This window comes from Equus quagga, chromosome 15, assembly GCF_021613505.1.
Source record: "Equus quagga isolate Etosha38 chromosome 15, UCLA_HA_Equagga_1.0, whole genome shotgun sequence".
Lineage (NCBI taxonomy): Eukaryota > Metazoa > Chordata > Mammalia > Perissodactyla > Equidae > Equus > Equus quagga.
The window spans coordinates 16420996-16439405 of NC_060281.1; the positions used below are offsets into that span (position 1 = coordinate 16420996).

Here is an 18410-nt window from a genome sequence, read left to right on the forward strand (position 1 = left end):
TAGAGCAGGAATTCTGGGCATCTTCCTAAGACTTATTCCTGTTACTCTTCTTGAACGTCTTAACCACAAAACTGTCGCGGAAGGGAAGAAGAAAGGCAAGAACAGGAAGTGTTTATGATCGAAGCTGCAAAATGCCCTTTTTATCTACATAACCCTGAGTGCGCTGTTGGCACCACACTGATGTTTTGCTGCAAACATGTCTATGGACTTTTCCAAACAGCTCTTTCAATTCTGACTTGCATTAATTTAGGAGATCTTGTCTGAAAAGGAACGCCTCCTTTTTCAGCCACCCCCTGGGCATTTCGGATCCTGATATTATCTTCATCCTCCATCTAGTGTTCAGGTGTGTGAGCAGACATCTACCTTCCTCATCAAATGAAGGTAATGAGAGAAACGCAGAACTCTGCTTTTCACAAAGGAAAGTGCGTAGGATTTTCTCGGTGCAGCCCTAGAGGGCGTTGGGGTAGTTGCAGGAAGAATTCAGTTAGCCAATGACTGCGCTGAAGGCATAAAGCCCTATGACGTCGCACGCACACACGCACGTGGTAGCCCGGGTATCTTACTCTCGCTGTAGGAGGGGAGAGTAGCCGTTAGTCTCTGGCTCCGGCCCCGCAGCAGGAAGATTTGGCAGCTGGAGCCAGGGTAAGAATTAGAACTGGTGGGAAACTGGAAATGACCAGGGCCTGGGGGATGGGGTAAAGACGGGAGAGCGAAAGATCTGTGAGGCGAGGGCTCTTCTAATCCTTTATGCCTCTTCGGCATTCTGATTGGCACATGGACTGATTCAGTGCGTGTGGATAGAGCGTTGTTTTGTTGCTGAGCATAAATCCACCAAAGACTTTCGATATGCCTCTCTCTGTTTATCCTGTTGAAACTCTTTACTTATCTTAAAAGAGAAGTCATTCTATGTATGTGAATTGCTCTGTCTTAGCAGAAGCCTGAAGTCATTTCTAAATCTGGCCTTTGATAAGGTGAAATCAAGAACTTTAGTTTCTTGTTTATGTTTTGAATGCACAGTTATTACAAAGTGTATAATAGAAACAATTGGCGTTGTGATCGTTCACTCTTCTACACTACTGTCATCTACGACTTTCAAGAAAAGACATGAAGAGATATAGTTGTGATCCATGTAGTAAATGCTCAGTTTGTTGGTGATTACTTATAGAAATTATCTTCTAAAGAGTGTATGGGTTGGAGGCCTAGGTAAGGAGCTGTGAGTCTTGAAAATGTGCTGTGACATTCCAAGGAAGTTAGTCAACCAACAGTTAATTGAACTTCTTTAAGAAGCCTGTTTCCTTGTTAGTGTTTGAAGGAAATGCCAGGGTGCCAAACCACAATCTGATTTCAAAAGGAGATTATAGTCTTAATGGTGAGGTAAGGTAAATACAGTAAAGCAGTAGAGAACAATACATAACAATTGGGTCAAATTTTAAGTGTGTGGCAGAGATTATTGATATCACCTATCTACTCTTCACATCTTTATTTTAAATATCCTCTTTTTCCCCATTCTAGGATTATGAAACCATACACCATCCTCTTCCTGTAGATGCCCTGGGAGACCCATGTTATCCTGGTCTTAAAACACCTGCAAGAAAGGGCACTTTTCCATTAGTAAGTAGCAAGGAAAAAAATGGCAGCCGCCTTTTAAACTATGTATGAATGTGAGTTTAAAGGAATAAAATATGATCAATTTTTCTTTAAAGATGCTCTCAACAAAAGTGTCATTGCTTTCATTGATGCAACAAAGATGATTATAGGTTGACTGAGTGAGGGTTTGGGGGAGAGGAGAGTGTCAAGGAGGAGTATGTGGCATCATGGTCTGTTGAACTATGGAATTGTGGGTCATTTATTGCAAACCTGTTAGATGACTGAGCTAAACAGAATCTTCAGGCTCATGTGTATGTCTTTCAATGAGCTAATGAGGATGCAACAGCTCAGGTGTTAGATTATTTTCCTAAAGTTAGCCAGAAGGTCTCCAGTAGAACTGGGCCTTGAACATTTGAATCTCTGATTAAATACTGATTTTTTTCCTGTGACACCTGGAAGTAAAAAAATCTTATAAGCACTTCTAAAATTAGCAGTTCAATCGAACAACATGCATTTATTGAAAGATCTTGTGAGCTCAGCAAACTACCATGTGTTGAAAGGGGTAATAAAAATATTAATAATTTCCATTGACTGAATATTCTATGCCAGGCATTGCATTAGGTGTTTTATGCATATTATGCCTTTTAGTTTTCAAAGCAAATCTATGATATGATAATCCACATTTTACAGAAGAGGAAAGTAAAGCTCAGAGAGAATTTCCTAGAACTGATGGTTTACCAAAGACCATGCTCTTAACCAATAAAATGTAGAAAGTTGGTAACTGGGAAGTAAAAGTTATAGGAGGCTGAGCCATGGCGGTCAGCTATAAGGTAGGATCCTGGTTACCTTAGCAGTGATTAACCAGTCTTGAGTGGTTATTATTAAAAAATGAGGCTAAAAAGGCAGCATCCAGATTTTAGTGCGCCTAAGAAGAGGAGTGGGCTGCTTAGGGAGGGAGGGCCTATTTGACTTATGTTAAAAGCTACGTGGGAACTAAATAATGTCAAAAACAATGTCAGACAACTGGCAATGAAATTTGAAGCTATTAGTGTGAAAAATTCTGTTTTGGAAATTTACTGACTTTGACTTACTTGCACAACCAGAGTTTGCTAAAACAGGAATAGGTGTATTGTCTATTGTGCTCCAACCTTCTCTCCACCTTCCTCTTCCTACAGCTGAAGCAGATACTTCATCCTGCTCTGAGAACCAACAGTAAGTGATAATTCATTTATTTTGATGTGAACATTTTATCAATCGTTATTTTGCCAATGATGAAAAGATATAATTAATAAATTTACCCATGATTTTCAAACTTTATGGATAAATTTTTATTGATAGAATGATCTCAAGTTAATTTTACTCTTTATATCAATTTTACTCACTATATCAAATTGAAACTTAAATGAATTTTCACATTTTATTCTAAAATAGATAATATAAATAAATCCCATGTTTGTGACTTTGAAACAACTATACTAGAACTATCTTTAATAGAAAAATGTAAAAGTATGACAATTTGTATTATATATAATGATATATATATATTCCATTTAATTATATTATATATTAATTATATATTAATTATATAATTATATATATTCCATTTAATGATTTTTACTATGAATATATATGGTTATGTATTAATACAGGGATTGTTAAAATGAGGATAGAATGTCTCCATTGTGCTTCAGAATGATTGCTTTTTCCCAGTTGAAACTATGTTCCTTTCAATGTGCATTGACTTTGAAGTCATGGGTGGATGAAGGCTAATTTCTGACATTACTGAAGAATGTGCCATTGGCATAGGTTAAGTAACTGTTCTATGCCTCAATTTCTTCATATGTAAAATATAATCAGACCCACCAAGGTATGAGAGTGGTATTAGACATCGGATTTTACCATACATGATCAATAAATGTTCACTCCTCTCCTTTTTATGAGCACACTGTTGAGGATAAAGGGAATACATGGAACAGGTGTCAATTGTCTACTATTTACAAATCAATAAGGCCTGAGAAGGACCACAAATAAATTCTTTAGAATTTGCTTTCCCTCCAAGAATTTGGGAGTACTGTCTCACACAAAGAAAACTACTCAAGGCACATTCCTTTAATTTACAAAGTGAGCAATCATTGACTAATGGTGGGAAGTGGGTGCTTCCTAAATGTAGTGATGATGTTGCTTCATCTAAAGGACCAAGGATTTTTTTGACACGTTGATAAGGGACAGCATGGGTAGCCCAATGCTGAACGTCTTTTAAAAAGTTAATATAAAATCTTTGAACCAAATCATGGATTCAGCAAATGTGAACCCACTAGATTTTTAATACATTAATTGTATTTGTATTTTTTCTATACTCGGAAATTTGGAAATATAGACAAGTATAAGGAATAAGATAAAAATAACTTTCAACCCCGCCGTTGGAGAAATAACCACTAATAAAGTGTTTGCACATTTATTTCTGTATAATCACAACCCTGGAATCTTGAGTAGAGTCATGGGTAAATAAAAGGACAAACAGTTCTACTTTTCATAGAGAAGAGCAAACCAAGAGATGGTACACAGTAAAAATAAACTTTCCCCCAAAATTGAGATGAGTAGTCAATCCAGTACCATAATTAACTATCAAGAAGCCTGGTTTTTTCCATATTTCCTTTTCGATGGGCTTAGGAGCCATAGAACTGGGCAGAAAGAAGTGGTATTCCTAGCCTTTATAGCCTTTATATATACCTATATATAGGTGTACTTTAAGGGCATCAGTCAAGTTCCTCAGTTTTTAAAATTTTTATTGTCTCTGTCAGAGACTAGGTTGGTTCTTCTATGATTCTACTGGCACTGTATGATAATTTCTCTTGTTACATTATCCATGAATTTGGGAATCACAGTTCCTTTGAGATAAGCAACATCATTATATTGTTTTTTCCCTCTTGGTTAGAGGTCCATGTACTACATGTTTCAGTGCAAACCTTTGTTCTCTTTGACTTGCTTCCCAGTAATGGCTTTCCTCCCAGTGGTGATGTTTTTGGCTGCTGTGCTGCTTCCATCTTTACCCACAGAAGGAAAGGTAAGGTTAAAGTGGAAAATCTTTCCAGAGCTACCAAGGCAACTTTTTTGGGATGGCGAGGCATTATGAGAGTGGAAGGGGCTAGAGTGTCTGGTATATCACAAAGTAGTCATTGGTAGCTCAGAGCACTTAACACAATTATCTAGATGAAAGTCTACAGCTGAGCTGTCCAATGTCTGAGCCACTAGTCACAAGTAGCTATTGAATACTTGAAATGTGACTTGTATAAAACAAGATGTACTGTAAGTGTAAATTACACACCAGATTTCAAGATTTATTACAAAACACAGAAGAAATATCTCACTAATAATTTTTATATTTAATACGTGATGACATGATATTTTGGATAATTAAATAATGTATCAGGTCTTTAGGGCTGTTGTAAGAAATTAACACAAATCCGATGGCTTAGAACAGCAGAAATTCATTCTCTCATGGTTATGGAGGCCACTTGTCTGAAATCAAGGCATCAGCAGGGCCATGCTCTCTCTGGAAGATCTAGGAGGTAATTCATTCCATGTCTCTCTCCTTCCTTCTGGTGGCTTCCACCAAGCCTTGATGTTCTTTGGCTTGTGGCTGCATCACTCCAATCTCTGCCTCCATCTTCACGTCACCTTCTCTTCAATGTGTCACTTATAAGGACGCTTGTCATTGTATTTAGGGTCCACTCAGATAGTTCAGGATGATGTCATCTTGAGATCTTTAACTTAATTACACTGCAAAGACCCCTTTCCAAAGAAGGTCGCATTCACAGATTCTGGATTAGGAGATGGACATATCATTTTTGCGGACTATCACTCAACCCATTTCAAATAAAATATTTAAATTAATATCACCTATTTCTTCTCACTTTTTTAATGTGACCACCAAAAAGTTAAAATTACATATAATGCTTGAATTATATTTCTAATGGACTCACTGGTCTGTGAGATTAAAAAGCTAATGATAGTCCTCCTCTCCCAAGACCTTTTCTGATTTTCTTTTTTTAATTCATGTCACTGTGATCCCCACAGAAAATTAACAATATATTTACATAATCCTAAATTAACACATCTTATTCCTACATCACCACATTTAATTTCATCAATACGTTATGACAAAATTATACGTGTTTTTTGCATATAAAAAATCTAACTCTAAAGATCTTAGTGTTTTGTTTTGCTTTGTTTATTAATGGTCATAGACTTAGTATATGAGAGCCCAACTCTTGAACTCAAATCCTCTATTTTGAATATGCTACTTTCCTTAAATAATCCCAAGAACAGGGTCAGTCATCCTCTTCAGTGACTGGTGGGTAGGTGCCCAGATAAGGTGCTAGCTCCTGATCAGAAAACCTCTGAATGTGAGGAGCTTTGGCCATTGCTGCCTGCTCCCACACTCTCCTTTCACTCCAGGCGTACAAGATTAGCTAGGATGCCTCAGACCAGAGAATTCTGACACTGGGTCAAACGTCATTTGGCATCCAGAAATACAGTCATTATGTTACCATAATCAAATTTTCAATCTCAAGGCAATTTATTCATCACCTAGGGCTTGATTCAAGTAGTTTGCTGTCTTCTCAATTTCTTTCTTTATGATTTCCTTTCATGGCCTTTTCTAATGCCCTATTATATTTCTCGTCCATCTCCTGATCTTCATTTATAAACTTATTTAAAAGGGAGATATCATTTAGTCTTTGGCACCACTAACTGTTTGTCGATCAGATGCTTTACATAGCCTCTGCCTAGTGTGGTTTTCAGTCCCTTCTCAGGATGCCTAGAAAATATTATTATTCTTTCAAAACCCTAATCCAGACCATCTTTTGTGAAGCCTTTCCTAAGCTCAGTCAAGAAGAATTGATCCCTCCTTCCTTTATATCTGGTAGGTCCCACCTATCATTTCAGTTATTATGTGGCGGTGTAATTATTTATGACCTGTTGCCTGTCGAGTATAAACTCTTTAAGGAGAGATAGATAGATACTATATTTGATCCATTTTATTCTCAACACTTTTCATATTTCCTGTTGCCTAATGAAAGTTTTATTGATACTTATTTAAAAAAAAAAAAAGCATATCTTCCTCAGTAGAATTTTTACCTACAAAACAAGATGGGGTAATTGGCAGAAAGTAATTACTTCTTTCTCAGGGACCAAATTTTGATGTGCTTTGAAATGAAACTACTTTACTTTAAGTAGGTTTTTGAAAGTCAATAGGAAATATCCAAGGATGTTATTTTATGCTTTGCTGTAATGCAGAGATTGACCACTACTGGTATTTCACATGTGCATCTTTTCTAACTTAGGAATCAGTAGCTGGGAATGGCCAGATCTGTGGGTACAATGGCATTCACTATTGGTCCCTGTCCTTAGAAACATACAACCAAGCAGGAGAAATGGACATTTAAGTAAAACATGGCAATGTGGTCAGACCTGTGTTTGCAGTATTTGGAGAGCTTTGAGAGAGCTCAGTATTGAGAGGAGGAGAGAATAACTTACCCAAAGATGTTAGGGAAAATCAACACAGGGCCTGTCTGTTTAAACTTACACTTCAAACTCTTGCTCAGGCTCATATAATATCACACCATCGTGTAAATTTAGGTCATCAAGTTGCGTAAACCTTATGGAATAATTCACACACCCTACTGCACCTCCAGGCCTAGTCCTCTCCCCTCCCCCACAAAAGATACACCAAAAATATCAGCTCCTGATTTAGTACCTTGGCAGTTATATTTCTGTTATTAAAAGGAACAAAGTCAGCAATAGTCCATTAATGGATGGCTTTGCTCCCTCCAAATTACCTTGGAGATTCTTTTAATACTGAAAAAAATGTCTTTTGAGTGACCTCATAAAGTCTGCCCATAGTAGGTAGAATTGTTTTACTAGAGTATTGAATGCACTTCAGCTGAACCTAAACATTCTTTCACCTAATACATTCTAAATACATTCTTTCTCTAAATACAGACACCATGTTATCAAAGTCTAGGATGAATCTTGAGGTCCACCCTTATCCCCCTGCTGCAGCCTGATCAGATGTGAATGAATATGTCTGAATGTGCCTATTGTGTACTTTTGTGGTTATAAAATATTATCGCTCTTATGTCTAGAAAAATCACATTAAGAGTTCCCTTGAAACTAGAATTTGGCATTTGTGGCCTTAGAGAAGTTTTTGATTTGTTGTGCCATGAATTACATTCCCATTCTCAATGCCTCAAACTACCTCTTTCCTGTTTGTCACAGCTTTGGATCAGATTCGTTGGCAACTCTTAAATAATAATTAATATTGGTTTGAACTGAATGCCTTTTTAAAAAAATTTTATTGAGGTCACATTGGTTTATAACACTTTTTAAAGCGATCTTTGTTCCCTTGAATTAACTTATTCACTCTTAAGTGCAATTTTCAAAGATGTTGAAAAATAACCCTAATCTTATTTCCCTTTAGGATCCAGCTTTTTCTGCTTTGTTAACCACTCAAACCCAAGTCCAAAGAGAGATTGTAAATAAACACAATGAACTAAGGAAATCAGTCTCTCCACCTGCCAGCAACATGCTAAAGATGGTAAGAGGCAGCAATATAGGGAAAGTGACGTGAACCAGTGGTGGTAGGAGCAGGTGGCCTGCAGTAACTGGCATCTCTTAAGAACTTTGTGAGTTAGCAAGTTCTGCCTCTATTTTGGTATACTATTTGACCTTGTTATGGGCCGGGCAGAAATTAATTTTCCTTTGTTACGGTTAAATGACTTGTCAAGGTTACAGGGCTATTAAGTTGGGAAGGCCGAGTTAGAAGCCAAATCTTGAGACATCAAATGTGAAGCTGCCACATTTTTTTGTTCATTATCTTTCCTAGTCTGAGATAAAGGTCTCCTTTCCTTCAGGATCAGTGCCATTTAGGGTAAATAACAGCCTGCTTTCCAGGGCATAGTCCATAAAAGCTAGATATCTCCCATATGAGCCCAGTGGTCTACAAATAGAGCTGGAAATAATCTAGGCCAGTTTATTACTATGGAAATATAGTTAGATTACTTCACATGATGATCAGTATTTAAAGTGGCACCATTACTAAAAATCCTAGGAGGAGCTGCTGTGCTGTCATAAATAGTCAGATATTATTGTATTAGATACATCACCTATGGACTTCTCTTCATGTGGAAACTGGCACCGGGGCAGACAAAGACACACATGTACAAAACAAACAAAAAGATATTTTAATACCAATGACAATTAGATAATACATCTACAGAAATTTTAAAGTAGTGCAAATCAACATACCACTCAGATAATAAAGCATATTTCTCATTGGAGTTGAATCTTTAAGTGTATTTTTTTTTCCTGTGACATTTAGGAATGGAGCAGAGAAGCAACAGCAAATGCCCAAAAGTGGGCAAACAAGTGCACTTTAGAACACAGTAGTGCAGATGACCGGAAAACCAGTACGTAAATGAGTCAATATTTGCTGAATAAATGAACAAACAAAATAATATTGGATAAATAAAATAGAATGGACCATTCTGGGATGTTGCATTAAGAAGACTTTGTGAATAAATGCTGCTTTTACTGCTGTCTTTTTAAAATCAAAGTGTGTGTACCTAGAGAGATAATTATATGTACCATTTTGTTGTTGTTGATTGTTTGCATTATGCAAATCATTTCTTAAGCAATATTTTATTTGTTCCTCTCAACCAGCTCATAAGTAAATAGTTCATGTATCATCATTTTTCCAATTTTAAAGATTAGAAAACCAGGATGTAGGAGGAATGACTTACCCAGGAACGCAGCCTGAAGTAGTGGCATATGTTGGAAAGTTAACCAGGCTTTCTGATTTCTAACCCACTGCCCTATTTGTGATGTTATGTAGCTGTTTGGTGTTTTGAAATCTGTTTATTTTGTATTCATAAAATATATTGAATTATGTTAAATTGTTCCTGAATTTTGCTCTAAAAATATTTAACCTTTTTTAATCAGGATGAATATTTTGGGTATGTTGATTCATTTTTTTAATTTTTGACAACTGTCAAGTATTTTGTGCCTGTAATGCATAGAAGAATATATGTGACTCAAAAAACTGTGACATATCTTTTCAAGGATCATAAAAACTATAAGAGAAAAAAATTTTATGCATGAACTTTACATAAATTATTTATTTACATTTTCAAGCATGATATACATATAAGCAAGCTCAATTTGAAAGTATGAATAATTTACCAGTTATTTAAGTAGACCTATTATTTATATTATTGATGCTAACATTATAATGAAATTATGAAGAGAGATGATTGCATTCAGTAGAAGATTGAAATAAATGGTCTAGAAGTTCCAAGTCTACTGTTAGATTCTTTATATCTCTCCATCCCTATTAAAGCAGATATCCAAGAACACTTTATATTCTCTTTAAGCAGCATGTGGATGTCACATTTAAAGCCACTAAAATGTAAATATTAAATGAGTGCTTGAAAAGATAGGGAGAAGTTTCTGAGGTGCAAGGTACTTCTTTCTTTTTTCAATTAGGTTTATTGTGGTAAGAAGCCTTATTTTTATTTTTTTATTTTATTGTGGTAAGAACACTGAACATGAGATTTACCCTCTTAACAAATTTTCAAGCGTACAATACAATATTGTTGACTATAGGTACAATATCATACAGCAGATCTCTAGAACTTATTCATCTTGCCTACCTGGAACTTTATGCCACATTTTCAGCCCCAGTAACCACCATTCCACCCTTTGATTCTATGAATTTGACTATTTTAGATAGTTCGTAGAAATGAAATCATGCAGTAGCTGTCTTTCTGTGACTGGCTTATTTCACTTAATGTAACGTCCTCAAAGTTCATCCATGTTGTCGCATGTTGCATAATTTCCTTCTTTTTTCAAGGTTGAATGATCTTCTATTGTGTGTATATATATATATATATATATATATATACCACGTTTTGTTTACCCATTCATCTGTCAATGGACATTTAGATTGTTTCCACATTGTACATATTGTGAATAGTACTGCAATGAACTTAAGAGTGCTAAATCTCTTCAAGATCCTGATTTCAATTCCTTTGGATAAATACTCAGAAATGGATTGCTGGAAAATTTGATAGTTCTACTTTTAATTTTTTGCAGAACCTCCCTATGGTTTTCCACAGCAGCCACACCATTTTGCTTTCTCACCAACAGTGTTACAGGATTCCATTTTCTCCACATCCTCACCATCAATTGATGTCTTCTTTTTTTTTTAATAGACATCCTGACAGTTGTAAGGTGATACCTCATTCTGGTTTTGATTTGCATTTCCCTGATGATGAGTGACATTGAGCACCTTTTTGTATACTTGTTAGCCATGTGTGTGTCTTCTTTGGAGAAATTTCTATTCAAGTCCATTGTGGTCAGAAAAGATCCGTAGTCAGTCCCTCTTGCGACCCCCAGAAAAGATGGATCTTTGGACATTCCATCCAACTCTTTCTCTTCCCAAAGAGAGGTTAAGAGCTAGAGTTTTTTGCCTGCTTACTCGGTGCTGAACCAGGAAGGGACATTATAGCAACTGCCAGCCCAAATCTCTCTCTCTTCTCACTAGTCCCAGGCAGCAAGATTATTCTACATCTTGTTAACATTCTGAGACAGGCAAATCAGACGCCAGTCCTTTGGGTGACCTCTGGAAAATTTGTGGCATTGGATGCCCAGACCAACTCTTTCCCTCCCCAAGGAGAAGCAGGAAGCTGTGGTTTCTGTCTGCTTGTCTCATCACAGGATGAGCCAAGGAGAAGAGCTATGGCATCTGCCAATCCAAATCACCGTCTCTGTTCTCCCCCAGGGGCAAGACTGGGCCAAACCCATCAGAGCTCCCAAACTGGCAAGACAGATGCCAGTTCTTAGGGCAGCCCTGGAAAAATTGAAGCATTGGACAAACTCTTTGCCTTCCCAGGTGAAAGCTGAGAGCTAGGATTTTTCATTTGCTTGCTCTATGCCGAGCCCGGAGGAGGAGTTATGGCGTCTATCAACCCAAGCCACTATCTCCATTCTCCCCCAGGTGGTTAGCCTGTGCCTGACCGTCAGAGCTCCTAGACTAGCAAGACAGAAACCAGCACACTGGGAACTCCCCTTGAAAAAGTTGGGATGCTGAACACATGAACCAATTCTTTCTCTCCCCCGGGAGAAGCTGGTTGCTAGGGGGGGTCTCTCCCTGATCATATGGCACTGTGCTGAAGATAGGATTCTAGCAAGAGGGTGTCCCAGTCTCCCTACAGGCTTCAGTGAGTCTGCTTTCATGTTTCTCCAGGGTACTGGAGCCTTTCGGTTAAGTTTTGGATTTCTCACAAGGGCAATGTGTTCATGAGTTGTTGCTGAAGCAGTGTGTGTGTTGGGCGAGGGAGAGTCCAGGGCTTCCTACTTTAACACCTTGCTGATGTCACCCTCTGCAAGGCCTTCTTGCCTAACTCTCTCAGCAGGGTTTGGCCTTGTGACATTCTGATTTATTGATAAAGAGGAAATCCAAAAATTTTGAAAATTGTCATTCCTCCTGATGTCAGCTACCTTTTCTGGGGGGCTCTTAAAGACTGCCTATAAAGCTTTTTCTTCAAAGTTTACACAAGATCATAATCATAAACATTAATTCAGCATCCTATATGTGAAAAATCTCTGATGAAGGTGGGGAAGAGGAGGAGAGAAAAAAATAAAAGTTGGTGGCTGCCTTTTGCAAGCTTACAATACAAATCTGAGAACACAGGAGGCAGTACACATGTGAAGAATTTAGCATGAAAAAGAATGCATCTTTGACAGTCCAGAAGGAGAATGATTTTTAAAGGATAAGATCTTCTCAACCTGCTCAAAGTTTTCATGTTGAGGCCAGCCTCAGTGTACTGGGAAGATCTGTCTTATATTCAGCTTTATAGCTGATAAGGAATGTAAGCACCTTTTATATATTAATTAATAGTTAGCAAGTATAGGCACTGTGTTTGAAGGGCAAAAGCCTTTGGTTCACTGAGTTGATTTCTTTTGCCATCAAATGCTTTAGTGCTTTCCTCATGAATGATCTGTTTCTTCTTAGGTACGAGATGTGGTGAGAATATCTATATGTCAAGCGACCCTACTCCCTGGTCAGATGCAATCCAAAGCTGGTATGATGAGAGCCTTGACTTTACCTATGGTGTAGGACCAAAGAGTGCCGGTTCAGTAGTTGGACATTACACTCAGGTAAGGGAAACAAATTAAAATACTTTTACCGTAAATGCTGTAACAGAGAAAACTTCTCCAAATTATGACCAACTCCAATGATTTGGGGGAAGAGCCCGAGTAGGTATAATGCAAATAGTCCTGGCATTTGGCTGCTACTTCATCTAGAGCTGTCGTCTTTTTCCATGGCCTGCAAACTCTTGGGAGGGAAGTAGACTGGGTACTTTCCCAACATTATAAATGGATAAAGTAGTGAACCTACATGAAAATTTAATATTTTAGAATTTTGTGACTTTGTTTCAATCATTTAACTAAATATTTCCATCAGGTACATGGTTATAAACGACAATAGTAACGGTTTTTCAGTTATATATTTGCTTCTGTTTTTTTTTTTTTTAATATTTTCCCTCTTCTTTAATGCACTATCATATATTCCTTTATGGATTTGTAGGCTGTTTGGTACTCATCTTACCGCGTTGGATGTGGAATTGCCTACTGTCCCAATCAAGAAAGCCTAAAATACTACTATGTTTGCCAATATTGTCCTGTGTGAGTATACACTTAAGAGTTGAATGCCAATAACTTCATCTGTGATTTAATATTTTAAAACTCTCATTTACTAGATAAACCAGAATAAGAAGCATATTTCAGTAAAGGGAAAGAATAAATCCTTGGAAATGTTCTTTAAGCTGAGATACATTCAGCTTACCAGAGAGGAGACTAAGTTCTCAGTTCCAAGTGTAAATTTGAAGCCTTTTCCTCAATTATAAATTGATCGTCTTTCCCTGAGATTCAAGGTTATTCCGTGAGCGTGTGTAGTGTGTATTTCTCTGGATTTGGTATCGTCAGTTCTAGCTAATTTCACACTCTAGGAAGCTGGCGGCTTGATGGTTAAGCAAGGGGTGGTGGTAGTGGAGTGGCAAATAAGGGATGGCAAATTGTGATTTCAGCCCTTTCTGATAAATGTTCCTACTCCTGCTTTGAAAACCACTTAATGTTATTAGCATCAGAAATCATTCATTCTTTTGGTTCTCAAACATTTTTCAACAAATCTTTGATATATTTCAGAGCCCTTAAAAAGGTAACATCTTAAATCTTTGTTTCTCAGAAGTTTTCACAGAAATACTCCATAATGAACCAACCCTTAAGGTCTTGATTTATAGCAGGAAACAGGCTCTTTCATCAAGCAGGATGTTTGAAGTTATCCACAATAAGTACTATGGATGTATTGAAGATCTAAAGTTAATGTATCCGTTAGTCTTAATTTCTTTTAATGTTTGAAATTGCTTACCACTGGAGGCAGGGGGAAGACTTCGATAAGATTTATTTTGAGGCTGTAGATAATCCGGGGATGTAGATCTCTGGTTTGAGAGGTATGACCTCGAAAGTCATTTTCCTGCAAGCCCCTATTAGGGTTTAGTAGAAAGAATTGAAAGATCCAAGGAGAAAGCATCCAAGTGCACTGCCTGGCTGTGAGTGGGTGCATCTGGAGCCAGGCATCTGAAGTGAGAGCTGGAGTGAATAATGAGGGAAAGCAGGAGTGAGGGAACTTCCAGAACACTTTTATATCCACTTGACAGTTTTTCCAAGAGCTCCCACACATCCAGCTATGTTCTGTGCAGGGAGACTGAGATAGAAATGCATTGCCTTGGCCTCTTGGCCCACTTGACACTATTGAGATTTGGACTCCTATGTACTTTCAAATGAACAAAATGCCAATAGGGTAATGATCATCAGTGAGTTACAAGTTAGTCACTGTATGATGATTACACCTTAGATATTGCTACTTCTCAAAACGTTTTTTAATTAATGTATTTGTTTTTGCTAAACAGAAAAATCTCTTACACGCCACCTCTAGAAACTCATAAACCTTCCCTAGCTCTCTCTGCTCCACAAACACAAACACCACTAACTGCTTCATATCACTGTCCCCGTCTAGAGGTCAAAAATTTGTACACCGGAGCTTTACTGTCTCTGGTTCATATTAGAGAAATTATGGTATTTTATCATCTTTCAAATCTAAATTGATATTGTAACATTGAGTATTCTTTTCCATACTACAACCCCCTGCCCCAGGAACCTCACGTGTCTTTCTAGGAAATATGTTCAACCCCCAGCCAGCACATTGAGGTCTGTTGCTTTACCGATGTGACGGAGTCTATCAGGAGATGAAGAGAGTGTCGCCACATGGAAATATACTCTGAAAACTTTAGACTCTAGTTATCCCAATTTAGTTATTCAGCCTGCAGAATTATAGTCAAGGAGATAGGTCAATGTGTGAAGTATTTTCTTAATTTGTATCTTATCTGAAGTACACACTGGGAGTTGTAATTTTTCAGTTTTGCCAACATAACTAAAAAATTTAATAAGTATGTATGTTTGATGATTGATGCTGCCCTTGGAGTAGAAACTAAACAGCAAAGTGAAAAATATTTGACATTATGTATTTTAAATTTCAGTGGTAATAATGTGAATAAAAAGAATACCCCTTACCAGCAAGGAACACCTTGTGCCAGTTGCCCTGGTAACTGTGACAATGGACTATGCAGTAAGTTTGAAGCGATTAACTTGCTATTTTAACAAAGAGTTGATATTGTTTTTTCTTTTTATGGATTAAGAAATCTCCTTAAGTAGCCAATTTAAATAATGTCTTTATGCAAAAGGCAAAATGATACTCAACAGAGTGTGTGTTTAAGTAAACATTTTACACACTTCAATAACCTACATATTATTTGTAATGAAAAGAATATTACCATATGTAAGATAATAAAACTTCTACCATCAATGTGTTTTTGTGACTATGCAGAACTTTTTAATATTAACTATATGTGTTTCTGGTAAATGGTTCATTTCGTCAAAATTAACATTATACTAAAGGTCGTATTTTGATAGAATCAAAGTGTATAAATCTAAGGATGTCAGACCACATTATGGCTCAGTCTAGACAGGCAAACCAAATATTATATTTCTTTTCTGCTGAGTTCATCATGGTGATTACTTCATTTTCTTCTATCGTATAATTGGAATCATAGTAATAAATGATCAGTTGCCCTATAATTTGATAGTAGTTTTGTGCACATTTTTAATAAAATTCCATCTCTATACAGTATTGGCTCACAGAACTCACAAACACATTGTTGCAAAAGGAGAGAATAAAATAAATGTCATATGTATCATTTCTTAAGTTGTCATAAATAGAAGTAAAAATAGCTGTTGGCATTTTATAGTTGGGATACTTTTATTAAAATTATTACAAACAATAGAGTTAATCCATTCTCTGAGGTTCTTCCCGTTCAAGTGCATTCATCATTAGTTAGCATTCTTTATGACTGAATTATATAGCTATAATGCAAAATATAGATGATATAAAAGCTATAAATCAACTGAAGAGAAAAAACATTGAATATTTATACCTCTGCGGAATGATATTTGCTAAGGAACTTGGAATTTCTCCTGTTAGCACACTCAATTGAAAGATTTTAAACAAAAGAGTGACAAGGTCAGAATGATATTTTATAAAGAGCTTTCTAGCAATAGTATGTAGAAACAATTGGATGAAAGTCAGCCAGAAAGCTGCTGAAAACCATAGGTTGAAAAAAAGTGGATGTCTTTACTGCATTACTGGCAAAATGAATGAAGAGAAATGGACAGGGATGAGAGACAAGAAATAGAATAGCCAGTGTTTGTTACCTGTGCTGGTTGAGCGCTGGTCAGAAGTAGAAAAGAAAGCAGTTCAGGTTGATTCAGTTCCTGGCCTAAATTACTGAGTAGTCAGAGAGCCATTTCACTGAGATTGTGGGAGGGGTGTAGGGAGACCATACCCAAGAATTGTCAGCCTTGTGGGTGGTATGATGAGTTTAGTTTGAGATTTGTTGAATTTGGGGCTCCTGGGGAACATCTGAGAAGAAATATGAGAAGGAAAGGGGGCATATTATCATTGTTTTACATCTTTATCTTCCCATAGAAATCACTTTCTCCAGAAAGAAAGCACTGGAGTCTAAACAGTGCTGCTCATTAGTGTGACATGATGGAGATGTTCTCGACCAGCATATGTCTTACAAGTAGCCACTAGTCACATGTGGCCTTTGAACACTTGAAATGTGGCAAGTAAGATTAAGGAACTGAATTTTTTATTTTATCTAACTTTGAATAATTTAAATTTAAATAGCTGCATGTGGCTTGGGGCTCCCATTTTAGACTCTGCAGGTGTAGAGAGATTCATTATGTTTATTTTATTCTCTTTGCTAAGAGAGAAAATTGGGTCAATTCATTTTAGAAACATATCACCAAGATCAGAATAAAAAAGTGAGGAATTAATCAGTGAGCTCAACTAAGACACTCCATATGTCCCTCGAGAAGTGAAAGACCATCATAGTGTAAGTGACGCTGAGCTTTGTCCAGTCCTATACCACCTCATGCACTTTGAATGTATGGATTATGTTGCTGCCACTGAGGAAAATGATAATGAGGTAAATAATCTGTTTTTGTTACAGCCAATAGCTGCGAGTATGAAGATCTCCTTAGTAACTGTGATTCCTTGAAGAAAACAGCTGGCTGTGAACATGAATTGCTCAAGGAAAAGTGCAAGGCTACTTGTCGATGTGAAAACAAAATTTACTGAAGTTCCAGTGTGCATTGCGCAAGACTAAGTGGAGAAGGGCTGCATCCTTTTGTTGACACATACCAGAGGGGAAATTATAGGCATGTTAGTTACAAATTTGATTCCAGACAGCAATGCATCTTTTTCTGTTGGATCTTTACAGAAATCTCTTCCATACAATGATTTACAAAATCAGAGTAGTCTGTGATGACAACATTGGGCTTTGATGTGAATTTGATACTTTAAATGTAATGAATTGAGTCAAGTTGAAGATTTGAACGTTGTACAACCATAAGACTTAGGTCCTAGAACTTTGGATTAAAATGAAGAATTACGTGTTTCCTGAAACAACATGTCAACAAAAACCAAAAACACTGTAATATCAATGTCATTCCTACTGCATGATTTTTAACATGTATAAAGAATGAATTCAAAGATTGACATCTACCTTTGTCTCATGGCCTCATCTTTCAACAAAAGTAATAAGTAAGAATAAAGAACTTACTACCTGAGCAACCACATAGATGTGATTCTTGTGCCATATTTTATAGTATTCAGAATTAACCCTAGCTCTATTCAGCCTAGATGAATGGTTCTACAGAGCAGAATTTCCAAAATATTTGCCTGTAAAATTAAATTTTAACAAAAAAGGAATCAGTTCTATTCTTGCTTCCTTTTTGCCTTTGACGTTTTGATCTCCTTCCTACCAGTTTAGTTGATAAATTTAAAAAAGGACATTATTTGACAGCATCTACAAATATAGCTTCACATGAAAAAAAAGTAAGAATAAATATTTTACAGAGATTTACCATTTATAAGTCTTTGCATACGTTCTCATTTAAGACTGGTAACAACAAAGGGTAGTAGGCCCAATTTATGGATAAGAAAATATATACCAGAAATCTAAAAACAGTGAAGGAGGTGTTGAAAGTAGTCAGAAAATAGGTCTGGCCAGACAAACGGTGAACTAGCATGAGCCACTGATGCCCCCAAGATGAAACAGATTATCCAAATCATCCTATAC

The 18410-nt window shown here is 36.8% G+C and overlaps 1 protein-coding gene across 1 annotated transcript; it reads left to right on the forward strand.

Annotated features, from left to right (window-relative positions):
- The first annotated feature begins 556 nt into the window (after positions 1–556).
- LOC124226701 (cysteine-rich secretory protein 2) lies at positions 557–17895 on the forward strand. Its single transcript, XM_046640343.1, has 10 exons — positions 557–642; positions 1513–1611; positions 2763–2799; positions 4581–4651; positions 8069–8185; positions 8969–9056; positions 12662–12807; positions 13238–13335; positions 15246–15334; positions 17280–17895. Exons 4-10 carry the CDS (start codon positions 4583–4585, stop codon positions 17405–17407), a joined length of 735 nt encoding a protein of 244 aa, XP_046496299.1. The 5' UTR covers positions 557–642; positions 1513–1611; positions 2763–2799; positions 4581–4582; the 3' UTR covers positions 17408–17895.
- Positions 17896–18410: the final 515 nt, after the last annotated feature.